Below are 12,646 nucleotides of genomic sequence, written 5' to 3' on the forward strand. Positions count from 1 at the left end.
TGATATTGAAGCCAAGTACCGTATGGCGGTACATTAGGTGGTGACAGCAAGTACATATTGTTGCGGGCCAGGGGTCGGGTGAGAAGACCACTAAGGGGGGGAGCTATCTCTGCTCCCACCAGACTCCCCGGAATTGTAGGCCATCGCACACTGATAATTCCGTGATGCAGCGGGTCGCTTAACCGGTCGTGGATGCCAATAACTCAACCGCGTGACCTAGGGTCCTTCCGTCTATGGGTTAATCGGGTTACATAATTAATCACGTGATTTAGTTACCGGGGAACACGCCCTCGGTACGCCTTGTCCAAACTGGATCACTTGGATCGGATCACTTTACCGGATCGGATGCAGCCGAGCGACACGGCCAAGGACGTACCGGCTAAATGGAACTGATCGTTGGGAATAAAGGGGCCCGGGACGGTCCGAGCGACGCTGAGGAGTGAGCGGGCTCTTAAAAGAGCATCAACTCCAAAAGAGCAAGGCCCGTTCGCTCCTCTGAAGCTTCGTCGGCCAGGCCCGATCGACCAGGCCGCGCGGCTAGGCCTGGACCAACCAAGCCGCCGTTACACCAGCTGCCATGTTGACGACGAGACGTACGGAGGGTCGCCGACCGAAAGACCCATCGAGTCGTCTCCAGGGCGACAAGGTAACCTGCACGGCCTCGCGGAGCTCCTTCGGTCTTCCAAGCTCCGAGGAACATTAAAGGCCTACGGGCCCAGTTCTCCCTTTTCTTTTCTGGGGTTTTTGCATGGAAGTCTGTGGCGCCTTGTCCCTTAAGTAGAGAATTGTTATAAGTGCATGCAAATAATAATAGACAACGGTTGTAGATCTTTTTGCTCGTGTCCTGTCCCTTACCCCCATTCATTGCATACGTGCCTGCATTGGAAATAAATGCCCCCATTGTTTGAATATTCACCTGCTCGTTGCGTCCCTTCCTCCATTGAACTGCCATAATTGCGTTCAGAATATTAACTGGTTTTTAACACCGATAAAGTAATCGGGTCCGACGGGGCTTGGCGATTATATAACCGCTCGGCAATCGCAAACCGAACGAGCTGCTTAAAAGCGGCTCGTTTTCGTGCAGGCTCCGTTGAGGTGTAAATCCCCGGCATTTCTGTCTGCGCGAATAATTAGGTACATCGACAATTCGGCGATCAACCCTGTCGCGCGTGGACAGAAGAGTTGGCTGATTTATGGTGTGGTTAACAACACCCGTAGCTGGGTTTCGGCGTTTATCCGAAAAGCTGCGACTGGATTGCCACGTCCGGTGGGCGCGTGCGGCCGCAAATCAGGATAAAAGCGGTCGTCCGCACGCCAGAGTGGCGGAGATCCACAACAATACTTACCTGATGCAGTCAATTTGGTGTGTGCCAACTCTTCTGTTTTTGAAGGTTTATTTTTCATTGATCCAATATGGCTGCCAGAACATGTAAGTAATGACATCATAAATTTATATTCTCAAATATAATTGCTGCATAGATCACACTCTAGAAACTACAAACCGATCAGACCAAGTGTTGTCCCTGTCTAATTGTGACGTCATTATGGCACCAACGACGTCATCGGTAACTACACCAATTCCCCATACGGAGTTCTTTACAATGAGCTACATTTCAATTTTTTTTTCCATGGGGCAGTTTTGGAGATTTTGAGGTGCAACATTTTTTTTTTTCCAAGATGGTGCTTGGATCACATGACCTATGACATCTTGATTATCATTAAAATATTCCAAAGGAGGAGGTGCTCCTGTGGTGAAAATTTTGTGTCCATCACACCAACAGTTACTGAGAAACAAAAAAATAATTCCTTATAATCGGATAAGTATTGTACTTGTCGAATTATGATGCCATTACGAAGGCACCGGTTGTAGGTCTTTTTGAAGCGTCGTTCGCTCGATAAATACCGATGGCATCATCATTAACATATCTTATTCCCCATGGGGAGTAGTTGACAACGAGCCAGGTCTCAATTTTTTTTCCATGGAGTGGTTTCAGAGATATCGAGGTAGGAAGTTTTTCCAAGATGGTGCCTGTACCACATGACCCGTGACATCATTATCATCAACATATTCTGCAGGTGGAGGCATTCCTTTAGTGAAGATTTTGTCAATCGGACCAAGAATTGCAGAGAAATAAAATTCATACTGATCGAATCGAGCGTTGTAGTTGTCAAATTATGTCATAATTAAGGCACTGATGACCTCATCTTTCACATATCTTATTCCCCAAGGGGAGTACTTGACAATGTGCCATGTTTAAATTTTTTCTTTGGTGCGGTTTCGGAGATATAGAAGTCCAACTTTTTTCGATTTTTTTTTTTTCCAAGGTGGCGCCTGTATCATGTGACACGATGTCATTATCATCATTAAAAAAATTCTGCAGGAGGAGCTGCTCGTATTCTGAAAATTGTGTCCATCAGATTAACAGTTGCAGAGGATTTATTTTTTTTCATACTGATCAGATCAAGTGTTATACTTGTCAAATTGTGATGTCACAATGAAGGCACTGATGACATCATTAACATATATTATTCCCCATTGGGAGTACTTGACAATGAGCCATGCTTCAATTTTTTTCCCCATTGAGCGGTTTGAGTGATATCAAGGTGCAACGTTTTTCCAAGATGGCGCCCATACCACGTAACCTATGAGGTCGTCATTCTGAATAAAATCATAAAAATCCACAGGCAGACGCACTCTGATGGTAAATTTTCATGTCAATCGCATCAACGGTTGCCGAGAAAATGAATTTTAAAAATGCAGACACGCACGTACGCAACCGAATGCCTAACTCTGCTTTTTGCTTCACGAGCGCAGGGTAATAAGCTCAAGTGGCATCCATCCATCCACTGGGACCATACTCTGTGCAGAGCGTTGGCGCTGCATAAGCAGTCTCCTTGGCTGTTGGGCACAATCCTGGACGGGTTGCCACTCTGACACAGTGTACCAGCATGCTGGCACTCATTTTGCCGACCTCGGAAGGATGACAGGCCGAGTTAACCCCACCTGGTATTAATTCAACAGGTGAGCAGGATTTGAACTCAGGACCCTAGGCTCCCAAGCCCACAAGTGGCATCAATATGTGAAAACTTTGGAGGTGGGGTCGGGGGGTTGTGGGTGAATACTTTTGCAGGCCACTGTACATACATACATCCACAAACTTTTCATTTTTTTTCTAAACACAGGTGCAAGCAGAAGATTGTCACACAAGAAACCAAAATGCCAACGAATAATGTACAGCCCCAACGATTGCAAAAAAGACAAAATAAAATTAACACAAAATATCAACATATACACATACAACTGGAAAAATGATAAAACAGCAGGAAGATATTAAAAAAAAGTTGTACATACTAGGCATAGACAAAGAAGGATCATTGAAATGGAGAAATGGTCAGCTGAATTGGGATGGAGAACGAATGATGATAAATACCAAATACCAGGGACACTATGTGAATGGCATTAATAAAGTAGCAGAACTGAGTCAGACAGGTGTAGATTTTGTCATGTAGAAATGGACAATACGAGTCATCACCTATCGGGATCGAACAGCTGTACCCACAAAGGCGCAACAGAGTATGCAGAGTAATCCATGGGTACATCTGCAAAAAATTCATTTTCCTAGTTTCAGAAAATTCATGGGAATATGAACCCAAAGTGATAATTGAAAATGGGGAAGTGATGCTCACTATGACCTGACAATCCCATCAAGCATGATTATTGCAAAGGGAAGCATTGTGACTGGATATAGAACTTAGGTATACAGTGCCTGTAGAAAGTCTACACCCACTTTCAAATTTTTCACCTTTCGTTGCTTTATAGTCTGGAATTAAATTGCATGAAATCAGACTTTTTCAGACATCAGATACGATGTACACATGAAATCAGATACGATGTATACAACGTATCCGAAAACTCCAAGTTAAAAAACAAATTCTACAAATTTCAGAAAATAAAAAACACAAAACTATAATACCTTGGTTAGATAAATGTCCACCCCACTGAGTTACTACTTGGTGGAAGCACCTTTGACAGCAATTACAGCTGTGAGTCTGTTGGGATAGGTCTCCACCAACTTTGCACACCTTGCTTTGGCAATATTTTCCCATTCTTCTGTACAATAACTGTTGAAGTTCAGTCGATTTTTGCATGGGGAGTGTTGATGGACAGCAATCTTCAAGTCATGCCACAGATTTTCGATTAGATTTAGGTCAGGGCTCTGACTTGGCCACTCAAAGATATTCATCTTTTTGTTCCTTAGCTTTGGTTGTGTGCTTTGGGTCGTTGTCATACTGAAAGGTGAACCTCCATCCCAATTTCTGCTTTCTTGCAGAGGGAAGCAGGTTTTCCTCTCGGATTTTTCTGGTTTTTGTTGCTCCAACTACTTTCCCTTCTATCCTAACAAGTACCCCACTCTTTGCTGATGAGAAACATCCCCATAACATGATGCTGCCACCACCACCATGCTGCACAGTCGGGATGGTGTTCTTTGGGTGATGTGCAGTGTTTGGGTTTGTGTCAAATGTAACATTTTGCTTTTAGGCCAAAAAGTTCCATCTTGGTTTCATCAGACCACCAAATGTTTGGCCCTATGGCTTCATAATCTCCAGTGGTTTTTTTGCATTCTTCAAATGGGACCCAAGGTGGGCTTGTTTGAGTAATTGCTTCCTTCTTGCGACCCTACTGTACAGGCCAGAATTGTGGAGTGCTTGGGATATCGTTGTCACATGCACACAGTGATCAGTCTTTGCCATAAAGGCATGTAGCTCTTTCAAAGTTGCCAATGGCCTCTTGCTGACCTCTCTGATCAGTCTTCTCCTTGCTTGGTCACCCAGTTTGGAGGAGCGGCCTGTTCTAGGCAGGGTCTTGGTGATGCCATACGCCTTCCACTTCTAATGATTGTTTTTTCTGTGCTCCAAGGAATAATCAAGGCCTTTGAAATATTTTATACCCATCCCCTGATCTGTGCCTTTACACAACTCCATGCCATCTTGCTCTTTTGAAAGCTCCTTGATGCTCATGGTTGAGTCTTTGTTGTGAAATGGCACTACCCGGCAGAGGAAACCTGCAGGAACAGTGGATTTTATCCTGAAATAATCATAATCACTACAATTTTACACAGGTGCAGGCCAATTAATTGGTGTGTGATTTTGAAGGTGATTGGTTACACCTGAGCTAATTTACAATTGCTATTATGAGAGGGATGGACACTTTTCCAACCAAGATATTCTAGTTTTGTATTATTATTTAATTTTCTGAAATTGGTAGAATTTATTTCTCACTTGGAAGTTGTGGGTTATGATGTGTAAAGGAAGGTGGACAAAGTCTGATTTGATCTCTATTATAATACCAAGCTTGCACACTAAAAACTCGGCTCGCCGTCACATGAACCCTATGAAATTGCTGTGGCACTTAGCGGACATGCCGACAATGTTTGGGAAGTCTTGGCGTTCCATAGTACCACTTGCATTTTGCACAATGCGTATTTTTGTCATTCCCCGTGTATGGTCTGTCGTTTGCTACCAGCTATGTTGTACTGCTATCCCGTGCATATGCACGGGTATCGCTAGTATAATTTAATTCCGGGCTATAAGGCAACAAAAGGTGAAAAAATGGAAAGGGGGTGTAGACTTTCTAGAGGCACTGAAAAAGGAAAAGAAGGCATTGCTAATTGAGCTTTCAATGCCCAGAAATTTTGGCCTAAACAATGCAGAAATAAAGAAGACGACCAAACACCAGGATCTCATAAAGGAAGAGAAAAGATCCTGGAAGCTGAATAACACCGAAATGGTCGCAGAGATATCTGGAGAAATGTGATTGATGAAGAACAACTTCACAGAGATCTTAAAAACCATACCTGGGAATATTGAATACAAAGGAACCGCATTTGGTTCTGAGAGGGCACTCTCAGAGGTGTGGAGACCGGACAGTGGAAAGATCATAGCGGGTGGTTACACCTACGATTTGTCTGGTCGCTCTGATGGTTACCACGCCCAAGGAGTTGCTGAAGCTGTGTCCAATAAGCTGTGTCCAATAAGTTGAGTCCAATGATAATTGAGGAAACACCGGTCAACGCACTTATTGCTACGAATGTGGGGGTAGATGGAGGAATCTAATAGGGAATATAGCATTGTGTAGAGTTGCTTGGTCTGTGGACGAGGAGAAGGTATCTCTGGGAGTAAGTAGGGAATCTGAGCTTAAGTGTTACGTGTCACCACACGAGGGGTAGTGCGATGTTGATTCGTCTCGGGAGTAGGAATAAGTTCCCCAGTATGTGATTGCCCTCTGATTTTTCCCTTTGTTTTTATATTCCAAGATCGGCAATAAAGGTGGGGAACTCGTCCCTGAAACCACAACAAACTGACAGAAAGCCCCGCCTTCAAAGGTTCACACCAAGTGAAGTCACGCCCCGAGGGATGATTGGTGGGCGTAATGTCAGAAGCTAGCTGAGCAGGAGAAGCCCCGCCTTCCCGGGTTTGCTGCGAGCAGGCCACGCCCGGAGGCAGAGGATATATAGGACAGAGGAGATGGGCGAGAAAAAGAGAGTACACAGGAGAGGTTGCGCATCTTAAGAGGAAGAAGGCGTGGGCTTGCGTATGGTGAGAGGCTTCGACTACTGTAAACGACGATATATCTGCGTGATCGAGGTCAAAGGAAAGAGGTTGCGCATTTTAAGAGGAAGAAGGATTTGGCTTGGCATTTTGGGAGAGCTGTGATCAGAGTGGAGACATGGGGTGCATTGTTTGAAGAGGTGAGAGCGGAGGTTGAGCGCACACCAAAGAGGACGACACTGCCATTGAATTTGTGTTGAGGCAGTTTGGCTCGCGTGGTGAAGTAAGATGCCGGCCTATTGATTCTGGTCGGGTCGATGACTATTGGAGCACCGGAAGCCATTACACTGGGGCTTTGAACTTTTATGTGGAGTGCCGCTCGCGGATTGCCTGGCGTGCATTCGTCCGGCTACGAGAGAAGCGCCTCGATTCCAGTTCCACAAGGATTGGCTCTGAGCCAAGTTAAGTAAAGGAATAGTTTGGAGGGAAGGTTTTTCTTTTCATTTTGCATCGACCCTTGTCTGTGTGAGGAGGTGCCTCGACTATAGGATTTATTATTTTATTACTATTACCATTATCTTCTGAATTATTTTCCGTTGTAAATTTTCATTTCTTTTCATCAAATGTATTCCTTTTAAGATACTAGCATTGTGCTGTCGTGGCACAGTGCCCCTGTGCTGTGCTCTTGCCCATGCTCCTCCTGGGTGGATCGTCTCTCCACCATTATGCCCCGTTAACGCACGTGCATTAATCTCCGAGTCTCGGTTGTAGCCTTCAAGGGAGAAGATTTCCCATCTGTCCAGGAAGGGCTAAACCCCCTGAACACGACGGTATTATGAGACGAAGGATTTGTTACTCCTTGGGTGTCATTTCCCTGGTCTCTGTATATGCTCCGACCGAGGCGAGTGATCTCTACTCACCATGAAGGACGTATTCTATGACGTGCTCGAGTCTGTGGTTGATCAGTGCCCCAGGCGAGATACTCTTCTAGTCTTGGGGAATTTCATTGCATCAACTGAAACTGATAGGGATGGTTATGAGACATGTGTTGGACCTGGCAGTGTGACAAAGGAGATTGACCATGTGCTCTTTGATGGTCGCTGGAGAATGATCCAGAACTGCAGGGTCTACCGGAGTGCTCAGTTCCTCAATACTGACCACAGGCTTGTTGTAGTAACTCTGAATTTGCAGCTTAAATCCATGAGAATGGAACCATCCCAGCCTCGGCTGGATGTTGGCAAGCTCAAGGATGAGAGGGTAGCCAAGGAGTTTGCGAACAGGCTTGGTGGGGATTTGGGGGGTCTGGGTGCTTTGGGGGAATCCTGAAGAGTTGTGGAGTGCCTTCAAGACCACCATCCTTGATGTTGCCAGTGGATGTCATGGAACTCACCAGAGGGCAAAGAAGAATTTTGTCTCAAGGACCACTGGATACCATTGACTAGAGTCGCAGGGCCAGGTTTAATGGCAGAGCTGATCTATTCAGGGAGTTGACGCGTAAAACTGTTTGTGCGCTGAGGGTAGATATTGAGGCCTATGTGCGAGGAATCTGTGAGAGGGTAGAGCATCACCTGTGGTCAAGTGATTCTCATCCTGCTTACAGGGGAATTCCCTCGGTGTACTGCAGTAAGAGCGGAGAGTGGTTGGCTCTTGACAGAGGAGTCCGAAGTGAAGACCCGCTGGTCTATTTACGTTGAGCGACTGTACCAGGCTGATCCACCAGCTGTTGAGTTTGATGTCAGGGGTGATTCAATCCCTATTTCTGAGCCCCCTATCAACTGTGATCCACCTTCGTTTGTGGAAACACAAGCTGCGGTGAACTGGTTGAAATGGGGGTAACGTTCCTGGGGTCTGTGGCATCCATGCTGAACTTCTCAAAGCTGGTGGAAATGCTGTACTCATGTCGTTGCATGCAGTTCTGTGCTCTGCCTGGAACACAGGCATCATCCCAACTTACTGGAAGAGGGGCTGTGTTGTCAACTGGAAAGGGAAAGGTGATTACCAGGACTGAAACAACTACCGAGCGGTGTCACTGCTCTCAGTGCCAAGCACGGTCTTTGCTCGGATAATTCTTGATAGGGTTCACCACCATCTGCTTGAGCTCCAGTGCCCAGAGCAGACAAGCTTGATACTAAAGAGGTCAACGATTGACCACATCCTTGCTCTTCTGGTCCTCACCGAACACAGATGAGAGTTTCAGCAGGGGCTGCTTGCAGCCTATGTTGATCTCTCTAAAGCGTTTGATTCAGGGAATCGGGATGCTCTCTGGAGGATTCTTTGTCTTTGTGGCGTGCCACCAAACTGATCCTTCTGATGTCTGAACTATACTCTGTTGCTAGAGTGCTGTGAGATGTGTTGTTACCATCTCTGACTTATTTCCAGTTGTTACTGGAGTTTGTCAGGGGTGTGTACTGGCCCCCACACTATTCAGAGCTTGTGTTGACTGGATTATGGGAAGGATGTCAGAGAGATAAAGCTGTGGTGCATCATTTGGAAATATCAAGATCTCTGACCTTCATTTTGCAGATGATGCAGTCATCTTTGCGGAGGCTCTGGATATACTTTTGGGGGGTCCTCGAGGTATTAAATGAAGAGTCGGAGCTGCTGGGATTACAGGTTTCCTCGGTCAAAACTAAGATCCAGGCTTTCTGTGACATTTGGATGCTGCTATCCTGTCTGTACCAGTTTGTGGTGAGGATGTTGAGGTCATGGAGAGATTCACTTGCCTTGGCAGTGATATTCATGTCTCTGCTGGCTGTTAACCAGAGGTCAATGGATGTCTGGGTCAGGCCTGGGAGTCATGGATTCACTGGATTGTCGGTACCTGTGCGGGACGACAAAAGTCCGAGTCTTCAGGTCCTTATCGCTTTCAGTCTTGCTCTACGGATGTGAGACTTGGAATTTGACCAGGGATCTGAGATGGAGACTTAATTGCCTTGGTACCAGCTCTCTTCGCAGAATCCTTGGTTATCGCTAGTCGGACTTTGTGTCCAATGAGCAGTTGCTGAGAGACTCAAATGAGATTTGTTACTTGCATAGTCCGTGAGCATCAGCTGCGGCTGTATGGACATGTGGCTCGTTTTCCTGACGCTGATCCTGCTCACCAGATTATCTTGGCGAGGGAGCCTTGTGAGTGGAGGAGGCCAATGGGCTGACTACATGTCTTGTGGGTGCAGCAGGTTGTTCAGCAGCTTACGGATATGTTGATGGGCCGGGCATCTGCCGGGGGGATGGCCAGACAGAGGCCCCTGGAGTACCGGCAGAAAGTGGACGTGCGACGCGCTGCTCCGGCGCATGCTCCCATACCTGACCTGACCTGACCCAAACTGCAGTTGGAAACTGTCCAGGGTTCGGTAACGATCCAGAAAAAGAGCCCTCAGAACTAAACTTTGAGAACAAGAAAATTTTATAATTTGGTCTCTGAATTGTGATCCCTTAATTTAAACGGAGGTGGATACTTCGACACCTGGGTGGACTCCGTTCCATCTTCTGAAACCCACATTTGGCGATAACAACAAAATACACACACACACACACACACACACACACACACACACACACACACACACACACACACACACACACACACACACACACACACACACACACACACACACACACACACACACACACACACACTTCAACCACTCCATCCATCAAATTGAAATAATAGCATTCCAAATTCAAAATGGATGTTTATCAGCTTTGAATTTGCACTTTGTCGAGAGAGAAGCATGTTTAAGGTCACAATGCAATATCCTGGTTTGTTTAATTAAATAATATATCCAGTATGGGAGGGCATGTTGTTTTTCCTTTTGATGTGAACATCAGTATCTCGATGAGAGAAGTTTTTTAAAGTGAGAATTTCTTGTTTTGTTGTGACAGTGTGCTGTGGAGTGCGTTGTTGGGGGTTACGCTATACAAACAGTACACCTGAGAACTCTCAATGCCATGGCTTCCATACCTGTCATGTACTCCTGGTCTCCACTGCAGCAAAACTTTATGGTAAGCATGATGTCTGGTGTCAGGGTATCTGTTAATGTTTTTTTTTTATTGCTAATGAAAATTCTTTCATTGTTGAAGAAGTATGCAGCAAACAAGGATGTTCCATGCAAACAAGCATTTAGAGCAAAGGGACCTTTCTCGATAGTAATCCATTTTGAGGTCCTGGGTTTACTTTGCTCAGGAAGTGGAGAGAGAAAGAGGAAGTTTTACTTACTTTAAGAAATGTTACTTTTTGGAAAATGTTGAATTTACATATTTTGGAGAAAATGCAGATGATGTGAATCTGGGCCTGTGTGTTGGAAATCTTGTTTTATCTCCACATTTAATTTTGAAGAGGATAAACATCCACAGGTAGTTTGTGCATTATTTATTGTACTTTGCCTCAATGTGCTGTGGAACCGTAATGAAAGCATGCTGGTTTTGCCATTCGGCTGTTGCAATGACCAGTGAGTTTATTTTTTTTATTTTTTTTTTATTTTTTTTTTTTGGTGTGGATTCAGATTCATCGCTATGACAAACCAAAGCAGAAGCTAAAAATGTAACAAGTATGAAAACTATTTTCCTATTTCATTTTAAACCTGATCTCACACCAGTTATCTGACTCATCACTGTCATTTATAAATATGGATGTCATCTTATCTAGATTGTAGAGGGTAGTTTTCTCAGATCATTCCACTCAGACGAATCTTAGTTCAGCGATCAAATCGGTGATTACCATCAAAATGCAGTATTTCTCCTGACTGCATTGCACACTGAAGTTTTAAAGTATTTTATAAATAATTCACTCTATATTATTGTGCTATTCGCCTTTTTGCCTGCTGTTTGCAGCTTCCACCGAGAGGAAGTGCCCTTTGGCCTTGTGAAGGGCAAGCTCTGTTAAAAAAAAAATAAAAAAATTACTCTTCTTGATACCCTATTTTTGCAAGGTCGCTCATTGTAAAAGCAGGGTTATTGTGTAAAAGGTGAGCGCATTTTTATGCCTTTGCCGAGGAAGTCGCCGGAGGCATTATGTTTTCGGATTGGCCGTCCATGATAGGTTTTCGTTAATGTGATGACTTGAGAACGGCTATAAATTGGTATCTCCTGCGTTGAAGCTGAGTCTTTGGGTCTCTCACTGGAGGCAGGTTGGTGGTCTTTCTGTCTTCTACTGTCTACTCTCTGACCTTGTCTCCCCTGCTCTTTCTGTGATCTGTCCCTCCTATATTCCCTCAGGGTGCTCAAGGTCTGCCAAAAAACCCCTTCTGGTAAAACTACCAATATCAAGAATTACTGCCACCTTCACTCTTTCATTCCTGTTTTTTCCCCACCTCTGGAACAAACTCCCACACACTCTTCAATCCCACTCCTCCCTCCAGGTCTTGAAAACAGCCGTTCACCACTATCTTGTATCTTTTCCCATCCAAAATATTGATCTTTACCACACCCATAAATCCACCAAAAACCCACCTCCTTCAAATTCCCTGTTTTCCTTCCTGAAAGTCCCTGTAGTACCATCTTGTGTACCCCGCCCCATCCCCCTCCCTTCCACAGATCTCCTATTGTCTCTGCTCCCCACTGTTTTGTGCTTCCCTCTCCCACCATTCTTGTCTCTTGTCTTGTTATATGTTTGTGTATTAGCTCTTATACGAGCCTCGACATGGTATATGAAAAAAAAAAGGCTGAAGGGATCCAAGTCAAAGTATGTAGTGATGTAAAGATGAAGATTTGATTTCATCATCATGAGGTCAAACGTCAGAGGTCATGTCAGGTAACAATGTGATGGTTGAGGATAGCTGTAGGAATTTAAATCAAACTTGGTACAAGTATGTATAATGATGTGATGATGTGGGCAGAGGCATATTGATCTACTTCACGATGTCGAAGAGTGCCATTCTATTTTTTTTTGTGTATACATAGTCAAGGCTCGTGTAAGAGCTAGAACACTGAACAGATCGGTGCACAACAGAACAAAAGGAACAGCAAGCATGGGGGGGGGGGTGCTATGGCACTAACAGCTGAGTTGAAGGATGAAATATAGGGAGACTTGGACAAAACAGTGGGTGTGGGGAGGAATGAGGGGTGAATGAGAGGATGCCTGGGATTTGTTTTGTTCTGT

At 44.9% G+C, this 12,646-nt stretch overlaps 1 protein-coding gene across 6 annotated transcripts in view; it reads left to right on the forward strand.

Moving 5' to 3' along the window:
* EZH2 (enhancer of zeste 2 polycomb repressive complex 2 subunit) overlaps positions 1–12,646 on the forward strand; it is a 125,008-nt gene that overhangs the window by 29,376 nt on the left and 82,986 nt on the right. For 5 of the 6 annotated variants that reach the window (XM_085893452.1, XM_085893455.1, XM_085893454.1 and 2 more), the window contains exon 4: positions 10,432–10,551. In XM_085893452.1, the coding sequence (XP_085749578.1) occupies positions 10,432–10,551 (120 nt within the window). Of the gene's footprint in view, positions 1–2,895; positions 3,023–10,431; positions 10,552–12,646 lie in introns of those variants that run through there. The other variant, XM_085893457.1, reaches the window with a different exon arrangement.

Source organism: Eptatretus burgeri, chromosome 8 (assembly GCF_056783735.1).
Source record: "Eptatretus burgeri isolate ZD-2024b chromosome 8, Ebu_testis_v1, whole genome shotgun sequence".
In the NCBI taxonomy this organism is placed as follows: Eukaryota; Metazoa; Chordata; class Myxini; order Myxiniformes; family Myxinidae; genus Eptatretus; species Eptatretus burgeri.